This window comes from Aspergillus piperis, assembly GCF_003184755.1.
Source record: "Aspergillus piperis CBS 112811 unplaced genomic scaffold BO85scaffold_1, whole genome shotgun sequence".
NCBI classification, from domain to species: Eukaryota; Fungi; Ascomycota; class Eurotiomycetes; order Eurotiales; family Aspergillaceae; genus Aspergillus; species Aspergillus piperis.
Genome location: NW_020291591.1, coordinates 2,415,943 through 2,437,078, shown reverse-complemented (window position 1 = coordinate 2,437,078; position 21,136 = coordinate 2,415,943). Strand labels below are relative to the sequence as shown.

Sequence of the window (21,136 nt, the reverse complement as noted above, 5' to 3'; positions counted from 1 at the left end):
GTTGTCTGGTTTAGAGTTGTTTTGTGTCTGTTATTATTGTTGCTCTGCTGCGATCGGGCATGCATACCCCGCCATTGCATATATGAATTTACTGTTCACCAAAATTCTGATCTGCGACATTAGACTATGTACATCACAACTACATGAAGGCCAGAAAACAGGTTACAAATGTTGCGACAAGATCCACCAGTTGGCTGTGTCAGATGGTGAAGGAAAGAAAGAAACCGACTGGAGCAGCTCACGTGCAGCGGGGGAAGTGAAACCGAGTGGATCGCCAACAACCGCCGTGAGGTCAATCAATCAATCAATGTCAAACCTCCCCTAAGGGGTTGCACCAATACCTCCTGATCACCCTTCTACACGCTGGTCGGTTCGAGATACCGTGTTCAATAGCACCTTAATTCCTCACCGCTGCAGCTAATCCTCTCGGCTCTTGTTTTGCCCCGCGGACCAGCATCAGCCTCTCCTCGTGTCCTGAACCCCCCGATAACCGCGGACCCCACCTAAGGAACTCACCTCCTTTTGAGAGACCCCATCTCCGACCAGCCAGGGGGAACCTGCATAAAACAAACCAGAATCACAAGAAGAAAACGAACGAAGAAGGAGCACAAGAATCACCATCATGTTCTCATCCCTGACCTCATCCTCCGCTATCTCGAACCTAGGCACGCGGCTCACCTCCCTCCGACGAGCCATCACCCTAGGCGATGAAGCCGACGACCCAGACAACGAAGACTGCTCGCACATTTCCAACGTGCTGCGCGCCTACTACACGGAGAAAGGACGGCCCTTCCCGAACTGGCTGCCCCCCGATCCGAAAGCGCCAACACCAGCGCCGGCACGGGTCATCGCGACAACGCAAGTGCAGGCCGGAGGAGCAGCCGGCGGCGGCGGTGGTCCAGCAGCATCGGCGTATGGACGCAGCGGAGGCGGCGGATTGGGAGACTTGTGGGGAGATTCGGGTTCAACGACGGCGCCGGCCTCGCAGACGGCCAGTCTGCGTCGAGGTCGGTTGACACCCGGCAGTGGTGGAAACATGGGGGCGCCTCTAGCCGCCACGGCCAGCGCACCATCGGGGATGATTGCATCACCGCATAGTCCGTCACCTGGTGCAGGTGTGCCGACCGGGTCAGCGAGACCGCTGCCTAGCCAGCGAGCCGGGTCGTATCAGACGATCTCGGGTCCAGTCACAGGTGGAGGAGGAGGTGCAGGTGCAGGGCTAGAGCGAGCGGCGTCGGCTCAAGAGAGACTGCGAGCTAGATTACACGGGGGCCGGTCTCCCAGTCCCGGGCAGAATCCGGGCAGTTCGAGTGGTAGTCGGCCGGGTTCGCCATATGTTGGAGGGGGAGCGGATCCTAGTGCACGAAAACCGGTAGGCATGCCGGGAAGACGATAATGGTCGGGCAAGATTTTTTTTATTTTGCTTTTTTAGTTTCGTTTACGTTTAGGCTAATTTACTTTTTACTCCATTTACGGAGTACGCCGTACTACCTTGGGCTGGGGGTGGTGGTGTGTGGGGGAAAACGAAGGGGGCAAGGAAGAGGAATTAGTGGCTGCAGGGGCTTATTGCAAGATGGGGACTGCTGGTTAGTGTCTTGTCTTGTGGTACTTCGGATGGAGTCCGCGGAATGGGGAAAAAGGGCGGGATGATGAAATTGAAGAGAGAGAAGGAAAGAGGAAAGAGAGGAGTAAAGAGGAGGAAGCTAATCTATCTTAGTGGACTGGACTTTTCCATGGTTTTCGTTGTCATGGAACTTGGGACTGGGGACTCTGGGAGTTGTTCCTGCTTTTGTCTTCTCTAGTTGAGCCCTTCGTGTATCTTACCTTTATCTTCAGGTCTCAAGATGAGAGAGAGAGACTATAATATAAACTCTGTATTATCCCACAAGCTTTTCCTTCTTGCCAGTAAAACCATGTTTCCTTCCCGTGCCGTCTTGGCTGACCATAATTTTGCTTGTTGCTTGATGGCATTGCTTGAGTGAGGTAAGAAAAAGCTGGGCGTAAACGTTCTTCCCTTGGCCAGGAAGGCCTTTTTGCCGGGGGGAAATAGAAGTGGGGAAGGCTTCCATCCAGACCATGCTTTTGACTTTTTTCCTATCCTTTCATTCTTTGCGTTTCGCTTCAGCCCGGGGCGCGTGTTGTCACGGCCCAGCAAGAAGTTAAGACTAGTGTCGGGGGTGTAGGGCAAAGTTAACGAATGAGGGACTCGGGCTTGTGGAGAGTTGAACGGGGAACGGGGAAGAGGATTGGAACCTTTGGGGGGAAGGGAAGGAAGAAATCGGAGTAAGATAGCGAGACCAGTCAGAGATTATGGGGAATCGACACTAAGTAGTAACAGTATGGAGTAGTGTAAAGACTAAAGAGTCACGGGGCCCCGAAAAGAGAGCGCCCAAAAGAAAAGTGGAATAAAATGGCGCAACTACATAGTAGAACCTACCCCACGAGGCTAACCAGAATAAGCGTATGGTGGTATTTTTCAATGACCGATGACTGGTCAGAGTATCGCCGAGAATCCACCGGCTTAGGTAATGGGTGCTGCCCACGGGGAAATTGTCTCCTCCGCTTCTCTTCTGGGGAAGAATCAGCATCGCAAACATTCCTTCCATTCCACTCATTCCATCGGGTTGTTGCTTAATGGTCAGACATCTTTACTGCTGCTGCTGATTCTGTTTTGCTGCCCATCATGCCGTTCCCCACTTCTGCATCTTCCCTTCTTTTTCCTTTTCTTTTCTCCCTCCCCCCTCCGGCTGGCCCTCGCGTGGTCGGCTTCCCTGACTGGTTCCACGGCCCGATACTAACGAGTCAAACCCGGTCCTCATGATGGGTCCTGCTTCTTTTCTGACTTTTTCTTTTTTCTTTTCTTTTCTTTTCTTTTCTCTCTCTCTTCAATACGCCGATGACGCTTCTGGGGAATGATGAGGTAGTAGTCAGTCTCAGTCGTACGTAGTTGTAGTTGGAGAAGAAGGAGGAGGAGGAGGAGGAGGAGGAGGAGGAGGAGGCCCATGGGCCGATATGTGTGCCCTTTAAATACCCCCCTTCTGGCATTCCCCAGATATTTCTACCTCTTTCTCTTCTTCTTTCTGCGTGTGTCTCTATCCCCACCTTATCTATCTCTCTTCTATACAGAAGATCCTTGCCCCGGTAGTGGGAGGTATCTTCTCTCTCTTTTTCACACCCTCTCTCCCACCCGCAAAGAGAGTTGAATAACCCGCCCCTCCCACATGCTCTTTTAGCCCTGATTGTACCTCTCTTGTACATATCATAAAAGAAAAAAACACTCTACTCTAATATCACAAGCGGCTGTCACACCGCACTTTCCATTTCCAATCATGGGTGTCGTACACGACCTGGACACCTCCCATGATGACCACAAGGAGGGAACGGCCTTGGAGATGGACGATGTCCTCAAGGACCCCAAGGCCATCGAGGAATTCAACGAAGCTGCCATGGATGCAGAGTTGCTGCAGCTCGAGGAGCAGCTGCAAGGCCAGAAGCCCTCTTGGTTCGTGGGCTTCTCCAATCCATCTGTGTATACCTATGTCCTAGTGGCCTTTGCCTCCATGGGTGGTCTACTCTCCGGTCTGGACCAGTCCCTGATCAGTGGTGCCAACATCTACCTGCCCGATGCATTGCACCTTAACGACAACCAAAGTAGTCTTGTGGATGCTGGTATGCCTCTGGGTGCCGTGGCCGGTGCCCTCATCCTTTCCCCCGCCAACGAGTACCTGGGTCGTCGCATGGCCATCATCGTCTCCTGCATCTTGTATACCGTCGGTGCCGCCTTGGAGGCCGGTGCCATCAGCTTCGGAATGATCTTTGCTGGACGTTTCGTGCTCGGTATGGGTGTGGGTCTGGAAGGTGGTACAGTCCCTGTGTATGTCGCCGAGTCTGGTATGTTCCTTCACCCCTTACTTCCTTTTCACATCATCATCATCATCATTATCATCGACTAACGTCACTCCAGTACCCCGCAAGATGCGTGGTAACCTGGTCTCACTGTACCAATTGAACATCGCTCTCGGAGAAGTCCTGGGTTATGCCGTGGCCGCCATCTTCCTCGACGTCAAGGGTAACTGGCGTTACATCCTAGGATCATCCCTGGTGTTCTCGACCATTCTGCTGGTGGGTATGATTTTCCTGCCCGAGAGTCCCCGTTACCTCATGCACAAGGGCCGGCCCGTGGAAGCTTATGGCGTGTGGAAGCGAATCCGCGGATTCAACGACTACGACGCCAAGGACGAGTTCCTGGGCATGCGCCAGGCCGTGGAGGCCGAGCGCGAAGAACAAGCCGCTACCAAGAAGTACGCCTGGATGGACTTTATCACAGTGCCACGCGCCCGTCGCGCCATGATCTACGCCAACATCATGGTCTTCCTCGGCCAATTCACGGGTGTCAACGCCATCATGTACTACATGAGCACACTAATGGGCGCCATCGGCTTCGACGAGCGCCAGAGTGTCTTCATGTCTTTGGTCGGTGGTGGCTCCCTCCTAATCGGCACCATCCCAGCGGTGCTGTACATGGAGCGCTTCGGCCGCCGCTACTGGGCCAATGCGATGCTCCCCGGTTTCTTCATCGGCTTAGTGCTGGTCGGCATCGGCTACCAGATCAACTACCAGACCCACCCCAAAGCCGCCCAGGGCATCTACCTCACCGGTATCATCCTCTACCAGGCCTTCTTCGGCTCCTACGCCTGTCTCACCTGGGTCGTGCCCGCCGAGGTCTTCCCCACTTATCTGCGTAGTTACGGCATGACCACCGCCGACGCCAACCTCTTCCTCTGCTCCTTCATCGTCACCTACAACTTCACCCGCATGATGAACTCCATGACCCGCATCGGTCTGACCTTGGGCTTCTACGGTGGTATTGCTTTCCTCGGCTGGATCTATCAGATCATTTTCATGCCCGAGACGAAGAACAAGTCTCTCGAGGAAATCGATGAGCTTTTCTCCCGTCCCACTTCTGCTATTGTCAAGGAGAACCTGAAGAGTACCGGTGAGGTCATTGATGACTTGTTCCACTTGCGCTTTAAGAAGGTGTTTTCGCCCCCGCCGAAGGAGAACTAATTGATTGATTGATTGATTGATTCATGGGTGGGGAGCCTTGCCTACTTACTGGTAGTAGTAACAGTACTTTCCATCCGTGAGGTTGATTGATTCAATGTGGATGATGTATATGTTTATGATGAATATAGGATGATCTGAAGATGAAACAAGAAACAGAAACAGAAACGAAAAAATTGGGTACTATTTTCCCGCCATTTATTATTCAATGGGTTCATAATGGTCTTGTGTGTTTATTTTAAATTCTATCTCTGATGTGATTTACTACTATTGTTTGAGTCATTGCAGTGATGGCAATAATACCCTTATTTCACTGTGTCATATACATCTATATCTATATCTACATCTAGATCTGCAGTATTGACTTTGCAGCTACGAGCGCAATGGTTTCTGAAACATGGCGTATTAAGTCCCAGCCTCTCAACTCGAACATTCATTCATTCATGTCTTAAACTCAAATGCACGTGGCTGAGACCAACCGACTAATTAATTATTTGCTTGGCTTCCAGCCATGTACAGACACCGTACTAATGAAGAGAAAAAATGATGAATCGCATATAATTCACGCTAAGTCTATATACCACGCAATGGATAACAAGCAAGACAGCGAGCAAGTAACGACCAGTTTTTGGTTCCGTGATATACAGGTGTATAGCCATATGCTTGATGGAGAAGAAGCCAAGAGACAAAATATCATGTGGGGATGGGCGAAGGGTACGACACGTATAGAATGGTAAACAGCTAACCCCGCACTTTCCGATAACTGGGCGGACTCCACGACCGCAGGATCAGTTTACCCGCCCAGATTGGAATGAGGGAGACGGCGCAAACGGCGCAGACGCGCCAGAGCCAGTCTACTGTGATGACGTAGTGCAGGTCGAAGTAGCTGCCGAGGAAGGGAACGCTAGCGGCGTAGACGAGAGCCGTGCCGATGATGCAGAAGATCATGATAGGGTGCCAGGTGGTGATGGCGATGGCGACCATGAGGAGCTCGTTGATGACGAGGGAGGTGAAGGAGACGCTGATGAGACGGGGGCCGGTGATGGTGTCGAGGAGGATTTGGGAAAGGCCCTGGATGACGGCGCCTTGGTAGACGGAGACCAGGACCCAGGTGAAGAAGGAGCGGTAGCTGAGGCTGCGGCCGGTTTTGAGCTCTTTGTAGAGTTCGGGGTAGAGATTGGCGAGCTCTTCGTCGACGTCACGGTCGAAGACGAGCGAGAAGACGGGGGCGTTGGTGTAGACGGTGGCGTAGCCGACCATCAGCCAGTTGATGAAAAGACCCTTGGGGTCGAAGTGACTGGCGATGCTATACATGGTCTGGCAGGCGCTGATGATGAGACCACGGTGCATAATGAACTGGGCGAGTTTGGCGGAGCGTTTGTAGGAGTTGCGGCCGTGCCAGACGAGGAGTTTGGTGAGATGGTGGAATTGGGTGATACTGAAGTCAGCTGCCAGGGAAGCTTGACGACCCTCCTTGCCGACAATGCCGATTCCGACATCAGCGGCTTGGATCATGGAGACGTCGTTTCCGCCGTCGCCGATACAGCAAACGCGCTTTTTGGTGTGCTGGCGGATGAGGTCCGCTACTTCGGCCTTTTGGGTTGGCGAGCACCGACAGGCAACGACAGCCGGGAGCAGGACGGCGACGGATATGAAGGCTGTCCGGAACTGGCCTAGCATGAGGGACAGGGACTCGCCGTCAATGAGGAGACAGCAGTCCGTCTTGTTGCGAAGGAAATCCAAGGTTTCCTGAGCGGTAGACTTGTCTTTGACTTTAGCAACCGTGTGAATGTACTGTCCACGGGCGACCAGCTTTGCGGAAATGGCTACACAGCGTGCCGTCTCGACCTTGTCACCCGTCAACATCCAGATTTTGACACCGGCGTTGCGAAGCAGCTCCAAAGAGGGTTTGACATCCCGCTGGAGACGGTCTTCTACACCCGTCACGCCGAGAAGTTCCAGGTCTCGTTCCAGGTATTCGCTGATCACCTTAGCCATGCCGACATCGCGTCCTTGCAGAGCGAGAGAGGCTTGCTTGTATTTGGTGGTGAACTCTTCGTATTGCTGCGATGATAGCCGCCGTCGGCCTACGACCAGAGTTCGCAAGCCCTCGCGAGCCATGTTAGCGGTCTCCTCATCGAGCCAATCGTTCGCCGCAACGATCGTTGACATGACGGTATCAGCACCCTTTTGATAAAACCATATCTCACTGTCGTTCTTGGACGAGTCCAGTATGTCCTCATCTGTCTCAAACTGCACGATAATCCCCATCCGCTTACTGTCTGAAGTGAAGGGGAAAATCTCAAGAATACGGACCCGAACAACGACCTTGCCTGTGTGCGTAGACTCAAGGACGATAGACTGTCTGTCGCGATAAGCCAACTTGAGCCCAACGTCTTCAGTGTATTTCACAATCGCAATTTCATCGGGGGAGGAAGCCTGGTAATTGGTGACCCTGACACCGTCTTCTTCATCCGTAGTAGGGGTGACATTGTGACAAAGAGCAAGGGCCAAAATGATGTCTCTGACACGGGAACCAATCTCCCTTCTCGTGCGCGGAGCCGTACCAAGTCCAGCTTGAGCTCCGAATGCGGTTGAAGGAGTCGTCAGCGAGTCACCGACGAAGCTTTGTCGAATATAGGATGCCACTTCTTCCATAGCGTCATTGGCGTACGAGACCGTCCCAACATGGATTTTCTTCAGTTCCATCTCTGCTTCCGTTAGCTAACAAGCAGCGGGCATCGGCCTATCGAAATACTCACCGTTTTGGGTCAGAGTCCCTGTCTTATCGGAAAGGAGATATTCAATTCTACCCAGGTCTTCAGGAATAGTACTGGTCCTGACAACCGTACCTGGTATATCCTTGTCTCGTTCGATGAAGCGCCCGTATACCGATTTCGCCATGTCCAAGTTGACACGCAAGCTCATGGGGATTATCGTCGAGAAGAGAATCAAGTAGATCATGATTGCAACATACCAGACCTTGTCATTTGTTGGCTGGAAACCTTCCAGAGCAACCAGAACAATGGACAAGGCCAGAGTCAGTGCGCAAAGGATCTTGGTTAGGTTGTTGATCTCGTACTCCAGCAAGCCAACTTTCGAGCGAGACGGTGAGGTCGAAAGGGCAGCCCGCGTCTGAGACCCTGTATAGATGATGGTAGCGTAGGTGACGGTGTTGGAGGCAAGAACTGTGTTGGCCCATGCGGTGTTGTCGATTGTTAACGGAGCAGAGGTGGCCTGGGTGTCAGAGGCCTCATAGTCTCCGCCATTTTCCCTCTTGTCGACATGAGGATCGTAAAACCCGGACGGCGGACCCAGATCGATAGTACCGACAAATTCATTGACTCGTCTATCAGGTGCACTTGCAGTGACCTTCAACCTTGGAAGGTCGCTAAGAGGCAGGGTTTGCGACAAAACAGAAGGCAACCGTAGCTTCCAGTCAGTTTCACCATCTAGTTGATCAGTTCGTATGAATGTGTCACTGGCCGACGAGACATTAGCTGCGTTTGTCGCCGTGCTGGAGCTAGGTTCGGGGGTGGTAGGTGATAATAAGCTTTCTTCCTGCGAAGGGACCTCCGCCGGTCTTTCCGCCAAAGAGCTTTGACGAGCAGTCACAATGTCGTTTGAAATGCTCTTCAGAATCACAACATCCGCAGGCAACCGCTGGTTTTTGCGGACCTTCAGGACGTCACCAACTCTCAGATCCCGTGACTTCTTGACGACCTCCAGCACCCCGTTAGGCCCATCGAAACTTAGTACAGCAAATTCCTCAGCATTTGCTTCGGCATCTCTGCGACGGCGGCCAATGTCATCCAGCGCCTCCTTTCCAAGCGAAATACTAACAACGAAGGCTAAAGGCGCAATATAAGATGACATGTAACCTATTCGGAGGACCGGAATGATCTGTGAAAGTGCGACGAGAAGGAAGTAAATGTTGAAGAAGAAGGAGAATTCGTTATACAGAGTGCGGGGCAAGAAACTCCAGGGAGTGTACTTGGCGTTCGATACGACATTCGCGGGATACTTGGTTCGTTGCATCTGGCCGACGAGGACATCGCGCGGCGGTTTCGTCTCGGTCTGTTCTAAATCGGATCTTGTTGTACGGCTTGAGCCAAAGAGAAAGCTGGCCGCCTTGATCCCCGGGATCCTAAACCGCGACCCCCTTTGCGACACCCGTTCCAAATCCGCCAACGAGCGAGCGGAGCTACGCCGGCGTTCATTCAGGAGCGGAGCATCGTCGTCAGTGAAGTTGCGGGAGCTCGCGTGCGACCTGCGGAGTCCATCGTCCTCCCGCTCTTCCAGAAGGCCGGCCGTGTCCTCCGATGGTCCATGTGCCCCGGAAGCGTTTCGTCGCCATACTCGATTTCCCATGCCAACTCGTAAGTTCCGCAAAGCTATGCCGGGACCGCGACTCCGTTGGCGATTCGACTCATCTCGTGAACGGCGAGGAGATCCATATAAGTGGGTGCTGCTCGGATCAAGTTCCTCCAAATCGAGGTCGTCATCGGAACCAGAGTCGCCCGCGATACTGGCACGACCATGTGGGTGGAGGTAGTCGGACGAGGAAGGCATAGTAAAGACAGTGGGAAAGGAGTCAAAGAGGTTGTATCATGTACAAGGAGCGATATGGGGGCTCCTGTGTTGACAAGAAAAGTGTCATGTCACGCCGAGCGGTAACCAAGGTGTCTCCGAGGCACCATTGCTCGGTATAGCTGGCTGGGAGGCGGACTTATGCAGTCGGAATTCGGATGCGCGTAAACGGAGATACCTATAGATGGCGAAGAGGGTAGGTAGGCGAAGTAGGTTGGTATATAGTCAGCACAGTGTACATCCCCCAAAAATTCGAGTCCACCACGACGTCAGTCTGAACCATTCGAGGAACAAAAGAATAACGGGGATAATCTTGGTGGCCTAAAGCGGTTGCGATGGCAGGCGGAGACAGGGCGGGATCACATGATGTCGGAGCCACCAAAGGAGAGGGCGGTTGTGGCGCAGTGACCAACTGGTCAATTAGCCCGTCTTATTAGTTTAAGTTATCTGAAACGGCGATGTCATCAGCGGAGTCAATGGCAACATAATCATACGCTGTACGGAGTAGAATAGCTAATGATTATTGATGGCATTATTGGCTTCCTATTCACACAGCATTATGCACGGGATTTCATCCGGTGACCAAGGGGGAGTTCTCAAGAGGAATGTCCGATCTACTTGTAGGACTACTCAAATTGGTAAAAGAGTTGACGAACATGCAGCACTAGTAGTCTCTCTCTATCTTCTATCTATTCAGCTCAATCAGCTCCATATCTGGATTGGGGCGATGCACCACGTGACCCAACGCAGGAAAGAGGTAAGGTGGCACTTCCGCCCCGGGACAACCAATCTTCCAGCCCCGGGATGACGGGCGCGTCCCAAAGCCGGGCAGGTCACTATTATTATTATTATTAACTAACTAGCCAGTCAGCCAGCGCCGGTGTGCAGCAGCATCATAAGCCCGCAGCCCAGGCACTGCAGCACTTTGTCTGGCTTTTCCCCAAGACAAAAAAGAAAGACAACTTCCGGTGATGCAGTCATGATTTTATACTCCACTTACTTCTTGTAATGCTTAGTTATTGGACCCGGTCTCCTGTGTCCTTCTTATTCTATTTTATGTTCCAGTAAATCACCTATTCTAGCATCTACGGTTTATCTCCCCGTCGGGTTTCCGGGTGAGTGCATCTGCAAACGTGTCCTATATGCGGCTTGGGTCTGACGATTGCTTCCCAGTGAAAACCCCCAGCTTTTGGCAAGTATGGCGCAGAGTGACGTGGCAGCCGTATGGAATCCGGCGCTCAGATCAGACGACAATGCTACCCCCGTTCCGACTGGCCCGGCAAGTTTGGAGATCGATACCTCGATAGAGGCCACCACCATCCCTCTCGGCTCGCCTATGGAGACACCGCATGAATACTCGATCAGCGACATCGCTTTCCCGGATTCCGACACTGCTGCCCCGCCGCAAGAAGCAGCTAGCCCGGATATGATTGACACCCAGTCTTTGCCAACCCCAGATCAAAGACCCGCTCGCAATGAAGTGCCCGAAGCTCCCTCGGGCGATGTTGAGACGACACCGGAGATAAGCGACGACCACGAGACCCCGGGTCTGGATGCACCGCAGACGGAGTATGCTCAGGACAATGAGGATGTGCCTCTGGATGATCCGAAGGACGAGGTAACGGAAGCCCAGGCGGTCCAGCCCCAAGCCGAGGAGTCTATCCCGACCGAGGCTACCGTCGCGCAAGATATGGGTGTGGAGGAACAAAGTACTACACCTCACGCCGGCGAACAGGTTGCGACTGAACCCGCACATACCAATGGTGAGGCACAGAGCGGCCATGACATTTGGGGAAATACTGCCAAGGAGGAACCTGCGGAGGATGATTTCTTCAACCAGCTGAAAACACAGACGAAGCCCATCTACGTGCCTCCGGAGAATAATGAATCTCGTTTCGAAGAGGGTGTTCCATTGCTGGATGATAGTGCTGAATCGCCAGTTGAGCCGACTGCCGTAGAGGAAAGTCAGACCGATAACTTTTTTGCCGGCGACGATGACGAAGATGATGGGTTTTTCAAGGCTGTCCAGAGTGCTCCGCCTCCGGACGAATCTCAACCAGCGTCGCATATCACGCGCAAGAGCACCTTCCAAGTCATGGACTCCCTCGGTGTTTCCTTGGACTCCCCGATGAGCGAAGCGGATCCTGCTGCGCAAGAGTTTGATAATGCTCTCGCTGCAGCAGCAACGGGTAACAGTATAAAGGAGTCATCTGAAGAGGAGCCGGCCGCGCAAGAGCTCGACAATGTTCTAGCTGCTGCGGCTTCAGACAACAGTGCTGAAAAGCCATCTCCCGAGGAGGATCCTGCTGCGCAGGAGCTCGACAATGTTTCCGCTGCCGCGACAACTAATAACACCGTTGAGATATCAGCATTTGAAGAGGACCCGGCTGCGCAGGAGTTTGATAACGTCCTCGCTGCTGCGACAACCAACAACAATGTTGAGATTTCAGCTTTTGATGAGGACCCGGCCGCGCAGGAGCTTGATAACGTTCTCGCTGCTGCGACAACCAATAACAATGTTGAAATATCAGCTTTCGAAGAGGACCCGGCTGCGCAGGAGTTCGATAATGTTCTAGCTGCAGCAGCAACGGATAAAACCGTCAAAAAGTCCTCTTCTGAAGAGGATCTGGCTGCGCGCTGGCAGGCCGAGCTTGCTGAAGAAGAGGCGGAGGTTGCTCCCTCCGAAGACGACTTGGCTGCGCGGTGGCAGATGGAACTCGATGATGACGACGACCTACTTCTAGAGGATGACATCGGAGGAGCTACGACTGAACAGGCACCGACGAGCCAGGATACCAATGGGGCCACTGCCGGCGCTGCTGTCCCAGGATTGAGTAGTCCTTTCGGGACCCCACAGTCTTCTGTCAGACCCAGTGCAACAGCAACTGCTTATACGCCGCATCAGCCGTCCACGTCGGATTTACTTCAAGGGATCCCTGTGCCCGGTGCAGCGCCTCCGGCAAACATGGCCGCCTCTGCGGACTACTTTACGCAACCGCCGCGACCAAATGTCACCGCAAACAAAGCAGAAAGCTTTGCCGAACGGGCAAAGGAAGGCTACAGGTCACCATATGATCTCCCGGAGGATCTCACACGACCTCGACGGCCTGTGGCTAGTCATAAGCCAGTGGTTACACAGCCGGGTATTACTCCACCTCCCCCACGAAGCAATAGCATTCCAGTTCCTCCGCCGTCAACTTCCATGCCACCACCTTCCTTGGGAGCGCAGCCGGATGGTGCACAATCAACCGCCAAGGTAGCCGCTCCGAAGAACTTCTATGAAGAGCTGCCTCTACCACCGCCTCGGCCACAGTCTCGGCCAGCTAGCTCGGGACGGTATACCCCTGGTGCCAACGCAATGCCACCCGCGCCATCTCATCCGCCTCCCCCGCCGGCCAATCCATATGCTAGCCTTTCCACTGCTCCCCCGGCAGCGGCTGATGCTTATCCCCAGCCTCAAGTTCAGCAGCCCGAGCGGCTAGATCCGTATGCAAGCCTGTCCGCACCCGGTGCTCCAAGCGGCCCAGCTCCTCCTAGTGCTACTTCGAGGTACTCGCCGAAGCCACCTACTCTGCAAGCCGGAATCAAGCCTCCGTCATCGCCTAGATATTCGCCGGCGCCTCCACCGGCGACCGCTCCCCCGCCACGCAATCGCTATGCTTCTCAGCCTTCCGCTCCACCCTCGCAGGGAGTTGCACTTCCATTCCAGCCTCGCACGTCAAGCCCTCTGGCTTACCATGAAAAGGTCTCTTATCGTCCTCAAGAGCAATCAGAACAGCGACGTTCCTCCATGGAACAGCCAGCTATCGTTCCTCCTATCGAGGTACAATCGCACCCGACTGGCCCTGCTGAGTATTCCCCCATTCAGCCGCCTGAAGCCGCGCACGTTCCGGAAGCTGTCAACATCGGTGCCAGCGTGCATCAAACGTCGCAGCAGCCGATGTCGCCTCCTAGGAACCAGTACGCTCCTCCTGATTATGTTGACGAATTCTCCAAACGCATTGCCCCTATTGCCAACGTTCCACCAGCGCCCGTGCTCCCATCGGATGATCCGACCTTCGTTCCTCCGCGTAGGTCGTTGACACAGTCGCCAAGTCAGCAAACGCTTGGGCCGAGGTTGTCTGTGCCATCTATGGATACCCTACAGAGGCCTGCATCTGTTCATGGAGCGGGGTCTCCCACCAAGGCTGTGAACCCCTACGCACCAGCTCCGATGTCTGCACATAACCGCGTGGCCTCTCAGTCACTGGACTTTATCCCTCCTACCGATGATCAACAGTTCGATCCCCTGGAGCGCTGGAAGGGGGCTCCTATTGTCAAATTTGGATTCGGTGGCTCAGTCCTTTCCTGCTTCCCTAAGCATATTCCTCGATACTCTGCCGGCCAAGCTACCCCGAAGATCAAGTCTACTCCTGGAGAGGTCAAGACTCATCAACTCAGTGACTGGATTCCTGTACCCGATACTATTGCGCGCCATCCGGGGCCGCTGAAATCCAAGTCCAAGAAGAAGGATCTGCTTGCTTGGCTTTCTAGCAAGATCGCTGCATTTGAAAATGAGGGCATCCCCCAGACTGTTTACATGCATGCGGACTCACAGAAGAGAAGCGAAGAGAAGATACTGCTGTGGAAGGTCGTTCGGGTTTTGGTTGAACATGACGGTGTTCTGGAAGGATCGCCTGAAATTCAGAAGTCCCTACGCCAAATCATCTTCCCGCATTTGCAGGATGTTGACTCCACACAGCCCTATGGTAATGGCTTGCCATCCTTCAGCACAACCCAGCCGTTGGATGCTCCTTCTCGTCCCGATGCCGCCGATCCTCAAGCGGTCGAGAGCATTCGCAACAGCCTTCTGGTGGGTGAGCGTGAAAAAGCCGTTTGGGGCGCTGTTGACCATCGCCTTTGGGGACATGCCATGATCATAGCGTCAACAATGGACAAATCTGTGTGGAAGCAAGTTGTCCAGGAATTCGTAAGACGCGAAGTGAGGTCTGCCTCTGGTAACACAGAATCACTTGCAGCGCTCTATGAGGTTTTTGCCGGCAATGTCGAAGAGAGCGTTGACGAGCTTGTACCCCCCTCTGCCCGAGCTGGATTGCAGATGGTCAGCAAGGTTGATGGACAAGGAGCATCTAAGAATGCACTGGATGGCCTCGACAGTTGGAGAGATACCCTCGGTCTGGTTTTGAGTAACCGCAGTTCAGAAGACTACCAGGCGCTATTAGCTCTTGGCAGGCTCTTACAGTCGTATGGCCGGACCGAGGCTGCGCACATTTGCTTCATCTTCTCCAGAGCTGCTGTGTTCGGCGGGGTGGATGACCCGCAGGCAAGCGTCGTCCTCCTTGGCGCTGATCATCAGCACTTGTCTCTCGCTGCTCTACAGGATGAGGACTCTATTCTTCTGACCGAAGCTTATGAGTACGCCACCTCTGTTCTTTCGGCTTCTCCTAAGCCGACGCTTCCTCATCTGCTTGCTTTCAAGTTGGTGTATGCGTGGTCTTTGGCGGATCAAGGCCGCAAATCGGAAGCTCAGCAATACTGTGATGCAATTGCAGCTACCCTGAAGGCAACCACTAAGCCATCGCCCTATCAACATCAACACCTGTACTTCGGTGTTGACGAGCTCTCCGCACGTCTCAGACAAACAACAAGCGACGGAGGCTCATCCTGGATATCCAGGCCCAGCATGGAGAAGGTCTCTGGCTCAATGTGGGCTAAGTTCAACAGTTTTGTTGCCGGCGAGGACAACGAAGCTGGGTCTGCCGGTTCAGCAAAGGCTGGCGATGGAGACATCGGCCCCTTTGCCAAGATCGCAGGTACCCCTACTGTTAGTCGCTCGCCATCGGTGTCGGATATCTACGGGTCGTACTCTGCGCAGCCGAGCTACAGTAGTGGCCCGTCACGTTACCAGCCAAATAACCAGTATGCTCCAACTTCTTCGCCTGAACAGTTGCGTGGCAGATCGTCTCTCGACTCTCAAAGATCTTCTTCCTATGGGTTTGGTTTGGCCCAGCGACGCGGCTCGCAGGAACCTTCCACTCCGGTTGAGAGCAACATGTACCAAGGAGGAATGCTGTACAACTCCCCGCCGGCTGTTGGTTATCAGTCGACCCCTCCTCAAACGTCTTACATGCCTCTTGCACCCGTCAAGGAAGACCTGGCTCCTCAAGCTCATGCGGAAGCCCCGACTGGTCCCGTAGAACAGTCTTACGGCAGCGGATCGCCGTATCAGCCCGCAGGTTATGGTTCTTTTGACCAGCCATTCATGAACCAGTCTCCTTCAGACGGGGGTGGCTATATGCCTCCCGGTGTGAGCAGCGGTTACGAGCCTCCTGCCATTGAAAGCCACGCAGAACCTGCAGCGGCACCGTCGGAAGAAGTCAACGAAGAAGAGCCGGCGAAGAAGAAGTCCTTTATGGATGATGATGACGATGATGATATCGCCGCGCGTGCCGCAGCCATTCAGAAGGCTGAAAAGGCACGCAAGGATCGCGAAGCGGATGAAGCTTTCAGAAAGGCTGCAGAAGCGGATGGTGAGTACCCGTCAACTTGTTCACGATGAGATTTATACTAATCTATTACTTGTAGCCCAAAAACCTGCACCCGCTAAGAAGTCTTGGTTCGGAGGCTGGTTCGGAGGTGCTGCTGGTGGCAAGAAGGAAGACCTGAACCCCAACAAGCCTATCCGAGCCAAGCTTGGTGAGGAGAACTCATTCTACTACGACAAGGATCTGAAGAAATGGGTCAACAAGAAGGACCCCAACAGCGCTACCGCTGCGCGCGCTACCCCGCCGCCGCCGCGTGCTTCAGGACCTCCTAGCAGAACGGCCAGCGGTAGCAGTGCAGCACCACCACCACCTGCGGCCAGTGCATCCCCAATGATGCCGCCTCCCAATAGTCGGCCGCCTTCTACTACAGGAATGCCTCCTCCGGGCAGTCCAGCTCTGTCTTCCCTGGGTGTGCCGCCGCCTTCAATCCAGCGGTCTGTCTCTACTGGTGCCGCTGTCTCCACGCCTCCAAGCGGATTAGCAGCACCCCCAAGGCCAGCAACTTCCCTTAGCAATGCCAGCTCCATCGATGACCTGCTTGGAGCACCAACGGCTCGCAAGGGCGCAGCCGCCAAAGGAAAGAAGAAGGGGCGCTATGTCGACGTAATGGCAAAATAATCCATTATTCTACCTCACTTTGCCAAGTCCACCAACCTCAAAACACTGCGGCCATTACATCCGGACCCAGTGTCGGCTTATTTTATATCACCTCCCTATCCGATAATGTCTAACGAATCTCCTCCTCGATTCACCATATTTGCATTTGACACTTTATGAAGCGCGTCCTGACTTTTGCCTGGTTTTAGACCCTCAAAAGTCTTGCATGCTGTCTTCTCCGAGAGCAAGACGGCTTCTTTCGGGCGTTGTTTGCATGAACCCAACCCCTTTTTCTTTTTTTTTTTTTTTTTATTATTATTACTTGTATGTTGTATTTGTGCATATATTATGGTTTATTCGTTTTTATTATTTCTATGTTTTTCATTTTTCTTTGTTCTATTTTCCTTTGTTCTCTCTGATGATGCGGATTATGGAGATGGACGAAACCGAACTTGATGTCGGAGGTATCATGATGCCTCGTGACAAGTGTACTATATGGCTCTTGTGCATGATTAATTAATACGATGCTTCACTACTTATATTCCCAAAGTCGTACTCTGGGCACCTTAATTCCTAATAGGTAACTTTTATATACGTATTGCCATACATGTATCCCTGCATAAGCACTGATCTCTGTAATATTCGTAAGGTAATTATAATATAATGCTTATACTCCATATTCATTCCATCTAAACCGCATAAGAAGTAATATAATACTGCACAAACCCCGTCAGCCGACACCCTACAACAATTCAATAAGAGATTAAAGTAACTCACCGTCAGACACGAATCCTGCTCATTCCAACTCCCCGGTAAAAAGACATACAGCACCAGAGCTGTCTCGTTAATGAACGCTATCCCCATTCATTAATTAGCCCCATATTCCCACAGAAGTAAATGCGAAAGGGGAGAAAAAGGAATCCTTACAAGCCACAACCCTCGGATTCAACCTCCCCACACTCAAAATCCGACTCCAATCCTTTCCATCAATCCTCACCTTAGCCCACCCGGCCTCATCATCCGCCGGCACCTCCCTCATCCGCTCACTCGGCAACTGACCCAACTCCCTCCCCTCGTCCAACTGCCCGGGATCCAAACTCGGATTCAACAGATCCGTCCAGACACTCGATATCCGGAACGCGTCCGTCCCGACAGCTACTTTGAGCGAGCCGTGCATGTTAGCGGAGAGTTCTAGCTTCGGTGATGATAGTGATGGTGTTGTTGTTGAAGTGGCCCCTCCTGCTGTTGATGTTTTATTGGAAGAATTCGTGGTAGCTAACTTCGTAAACCGCTCCGAGATACTCTTTAGCTGGATCAAGCTCGGCAGAAGGATATTTACATCTGGGTCTCGACATCGTGGCTGGTGGAGTCCTTCGACGGCGGATTCGTGGAGTACCTTGATGGGGATTTCTTGGGTGATTACGGTTTCGCGTTCTCGGGGCCCGGTGCCGGAGGGTCTAGCAGTAGTGGTGGTGGCGCTGTTGTCGATGGTGGATGAGGAGTGATCTGTTGCTGCTGCTGCTGCTGTTTCTGGGATGTCGAGGGCATTGGATGTTGTTGTCCATGATGTAGCACGAATCGTTAGTGCTAGGAGAGGTACGTTGCCCTTTTTGGTCAGTCGCAGGTTGGATAGTTTGGCGGATACGGCGGAGCGTAGGGCGCGGTGGAGAGCGCCGATGGGGACTTCGAGGTTGATTGCGCCGGTGTTGGATTCACAGATGTAGGATTCTTCTTCGAAGATGGTGTCCTGACGATCGTTAGTTTACGTTTTGAAAGAGTGGGAAGTTGAAGAGGGGAGACGTACGATCGGGAGTTGAGCCCATACTTGTGTGCCTTGGTCGGGGATGATGGTGAAGCGGATGAAGTCTTTTTCAAGACGCATCCAACATACCTTTCCCAGGGAAGAGAGGGAGGCGGTTAGTTCTGGGGAGAGGAGGGGAATGTGGAGTTAGTATGGGGGGTTGCTTGGATTGTATGGGATGCGGTTGATGAGACACGGTTGGTTTGATTTGACTGGGGTAGCTTAGGTGAAAGGGATAGGCGATGGGAAGATCACTTACTGGAGAAGATAGAAGCGTTGGCTATTTGGGTTCGAAAACGCATCTTGATATCAGGGAATTACTTGCATGGATAGAGATGTGATGCTACGCTAGTCCACCGGTTTGAAGCCGAAGACGGGTCGAGACTCGAGCAGAGGTGCCTTATCGATGATAAGTTCGGGGATCGGCCGCGCCGGTGGGGATTTCCCGCTAACCCGCGAACCAAACTTCGCGCAGAAAAGGGGATCGCCATTGCGGCGGGAATAAACAGACTACCTACTCGGTACGTCGATGATTGAGATTCAGCTATGTAGGTGAATCTCCATGATTGAGGTTACACAATGTGACTTATATGGGGGACACTTTGGAAGAATGATCGCTATCAGCATGTTCAATTGGTATCGCCGAGGCATACAATGGATCCCTAAGCATCATGGTCTGTATACTAGCCACGAACAGCGCAAGCACAATAACAACTGCATAGAAGATTCCATGTTATTTCGATGAAACATTAAGCAAACTCAGTTGGTCTACGGGCTGTGAGGAAGTAATCTCTCACGGACATATCTCCGCATACTTCGGGGTGGCGCTCAGCGCCTCATCGACTCCATCTCGGACTGAGACTGAGCTTCCAGTGGACTAACCTTGTTATTTTTGGCTTCATAATCATGGAGTGTCTATGGCCCAGACTTGATCCGTGTGCCTAGGACTTGCAAGGTACCATCTTCTCCCACTCCTCCTTGCGGCTGTCGAGTTAGTGGAATGGCCCCTGAAGTAGTAACAGTCGTATCCATGGTTCTATGGGGATGTCTCCCACGTGGTTCGTAGCATTCCTCGATTGCTTCATCTTCCTTACATGTCTCATCCTTACTGACACAATAGTGGACTACTGTATGGTAAGGTTCTTTCATCTCAAGGGATCACGAACGGATGTCCGTTCCTTGCTGCCTTTTGGGGAGGGTAGTCCAGGCACCAAAGGATCTCCCTCCAACGATGAGTTAGTATCCCTGTTAATGGGGTTGTGTTTTGGGTTCGACTACGATGTCTGCTCACTGAGGGGCTCTGTTATTTGTCGCAGGACCGACCTATGTATAGTATCCTGTTTATGCCTTTCCTTCGGATCCTTGCCTGATCCTTGAGGAGTGTCGAGGCTCAGAAGGGAAAGGTTGCCTTGTCGCCTGGTAGCTATCTGTTCTACCGCGACGACAACCAGCTGGAGTAGCAATTTAGCAAAGTACACGTCAATGAACGAGTAGAAGTGGCGGGACCAAACACGATGAACCTCGGATATAGAGGAACGAAGAAGGCAAGACCACCTCAACGGCTGCAAGACACAGTGGGTAGTGTGTTAGGGTACGTGGGTAGGCGGATGTGCACGGAAGGGAGACACAGACACAGTCAGACCCCCAAAGGCAGCTCACAAATTCCAATAACCAGCCAGATACGATATGCAAGGGAGGGTCGATCACTGATCTGCTATCCGTATGATAAACTCTGCGCTCGAGCAATCAGAAGCCAGAACAGAAAGAGATTATTGACAAGCGGTCGAAGTCAATCTGCTTTTATTTTCATCGTGCACGACCACTTGGGGCCGCACTCCCATGGACTGTCAATTCAATTGATTTTTCACGGATTAAAACAGAGGCACGGCCATTTATTCTGATGACCGTACACAGAACATAAAGTCAGACAGCGGATCTTTTTTGGGGGGAGAAGGACCCGCAACAACTCCGAGGGGGGAATGTGTCTGTTCTTTTGCTGCTGCATGGGACTGGATCCTCGTGTGTGAGACATTAAGGAGGGGGTGGGAGATTTTCCCTTCTGTAAGTACGATGTCGCACAGGAAAATGTGCATTTTGAAATGCTGGCATCCTCCTAGAATGGATGGATACATGAGATTCCAACTATGCTGCATCGATCGAGATTTCTCTGAATATTCTCTGTTTTCGCTTTGTGAGGGGATGGGGAAGGATGATTACTTCCGGTTGGTCTGTGAAAAAACAAGGCGCGAATAAGAAGGGGAGAAAAGGGAAGGGAAGTAGTACAGTTGGCAGATGGTGAGGCTAATTAGTCGCCAATCTCACAGGGCCAGCACAGTAGTAAATAATAATACTGCTAACTTATTAATGTAATAATAATGATTATAAGAACAATCATAAAAATAACCATCATAAAAATAATGAAGAGAAAAAGAATAAAAATAAATTGACTGACATCTTAACGGAGAATCCACAGCTCAGTAATTAATTGGTGTTTGTTAGTTAGTTAGCTAACAGTGTATACTTGGTCTGGTCTTAAATT

The 21,136-nt window shown here is 52.4% G+C and overlaps 6 protein-coding genes across 6 annotated transcripts; 4 read left to right on the top strand and 2 right to left on the bottom strand.

Moving 5' to 3' along the window:
* Positions 1–622: 622 nt before the first annotated feature.
* Positions 623–1,396, top strand: BO85DRAFT_359386 (uncharacterized protein; the record flags this gene model as incomplete). Its single annotated transcript, XM_025655509.1, has 2 exons — positions 623–1,304; positions 1,350–1,396. The coding sequence occupies 2 exons, from the start codon at positions 623–625 to the stop codon at positions 1,394–1,396; spliced, it is 729 nt and encodes a 242-aa protein (XP_025521283.1).
* A 1,586-nt stretch (positions 1,397–2,982) lies between these two features.
* Positions 2,983–5,436, top strand: BO85DRAFT_22190 (putative MFS sugar transporter). Its single transcript, XM_025654707.1, has 2 exons — positions 2,983–3,891; positions 3,965–5,436. Exons 1-2 carry the CDS (start codon positions 3,330–3,332, stop codon positions 5,065–5,067), a joined length of 1,665 nt encoding a protein of 554 aa, XP_025521282.1. The 5' UTR covers positions 2,983–3,329; the 3' UTR covers positions 5,068–5,436.
* Positions 5,437–5,466: 30 nt separating this feature from the next.
* Positions 5,467–9,927, bottom strand: BO85DRAFT_465242 (aminophospholipid-translocating P4-type ATPase NEO1). Its single transcript, XM_025662042.1, has 2 exons — positions 7,827–9,927; positions 5,467–7,775 (listed from the first exon to the last, which is right to left on the bottom strand). Exons 1-2 carry the CDS (start codon positions 9,634–9,636, stop codon positions 5,806–5,808), a joined length of 3,780 nt encoding a protein of 1,259 aa, XP_025521281.1. The 5' UTR covers positions 9,637–9,927; the 3' UTR covers positions 5,467–5,805.
* Positions 9,928–10,652: 725 nt separating this feature from the next.
* Positions 10,653–16,920, top strand: sec16 (COPII coat assembly protein SEC16). The gene is made up of 3 exons (XM_025654703.1): positions 10,653–10,769; positions 10,828–16,184; positions 16,240–16,920. The coding sequence occupies exons 2-3, from the start codon at positions 10,853–10,855 to the stop codon at positions 16,815–16,817; spliced, it is 5,910 nt and encodes a 1,969-aa protein (XP_025521280.1). The 5' UTR covers positions 10,653–10,769; positions 10,828–10,852; the 3' UTR covers positions 16,818–16,920.
* On the top strand, positions 16,875–17,351 carry BO85DRAFT_22135 (uncharacterized protein). The gene has a single exon (XM_025654701.1). It carries the CDS (start codon positions 17,023–17,025, stop codon positions 17,314–17,316), a length of 294 nt encoding a protein of 97 aa, XP_025521279.1. The 5' UTR covers positions 16,875–17,022; the 3' UTR covers positions 17,317–17,351.
* Positions 17,325–18,990, bottom strand: BO85DRAFT_444646 (checkpoint protein HUS1 family protein). The gene is made up of 5 exons (XM_025659069.1): positions 18,857–18,990; positions 18,601–18,719; positions 17,724–18,543; positions 17,574–17,650; positions 17,325–17,512 (listed from the first exon to the last, which is right to left on the bottom strand). The coding sequence occupies exons 1-5, from the start codon at positions 18,897–18,899 to the stop codon at positions 17,486–17,488; spliced, it is 1,086 nt and encodes a 361-aa protein (XP_025521278.1). The 5' UTR covers positions 18,900–18,990; the 3' UTR covers positions 17,325–17,485.
* Positions 18,991–21,136: the final 2,146 nt, after the last annotated feature.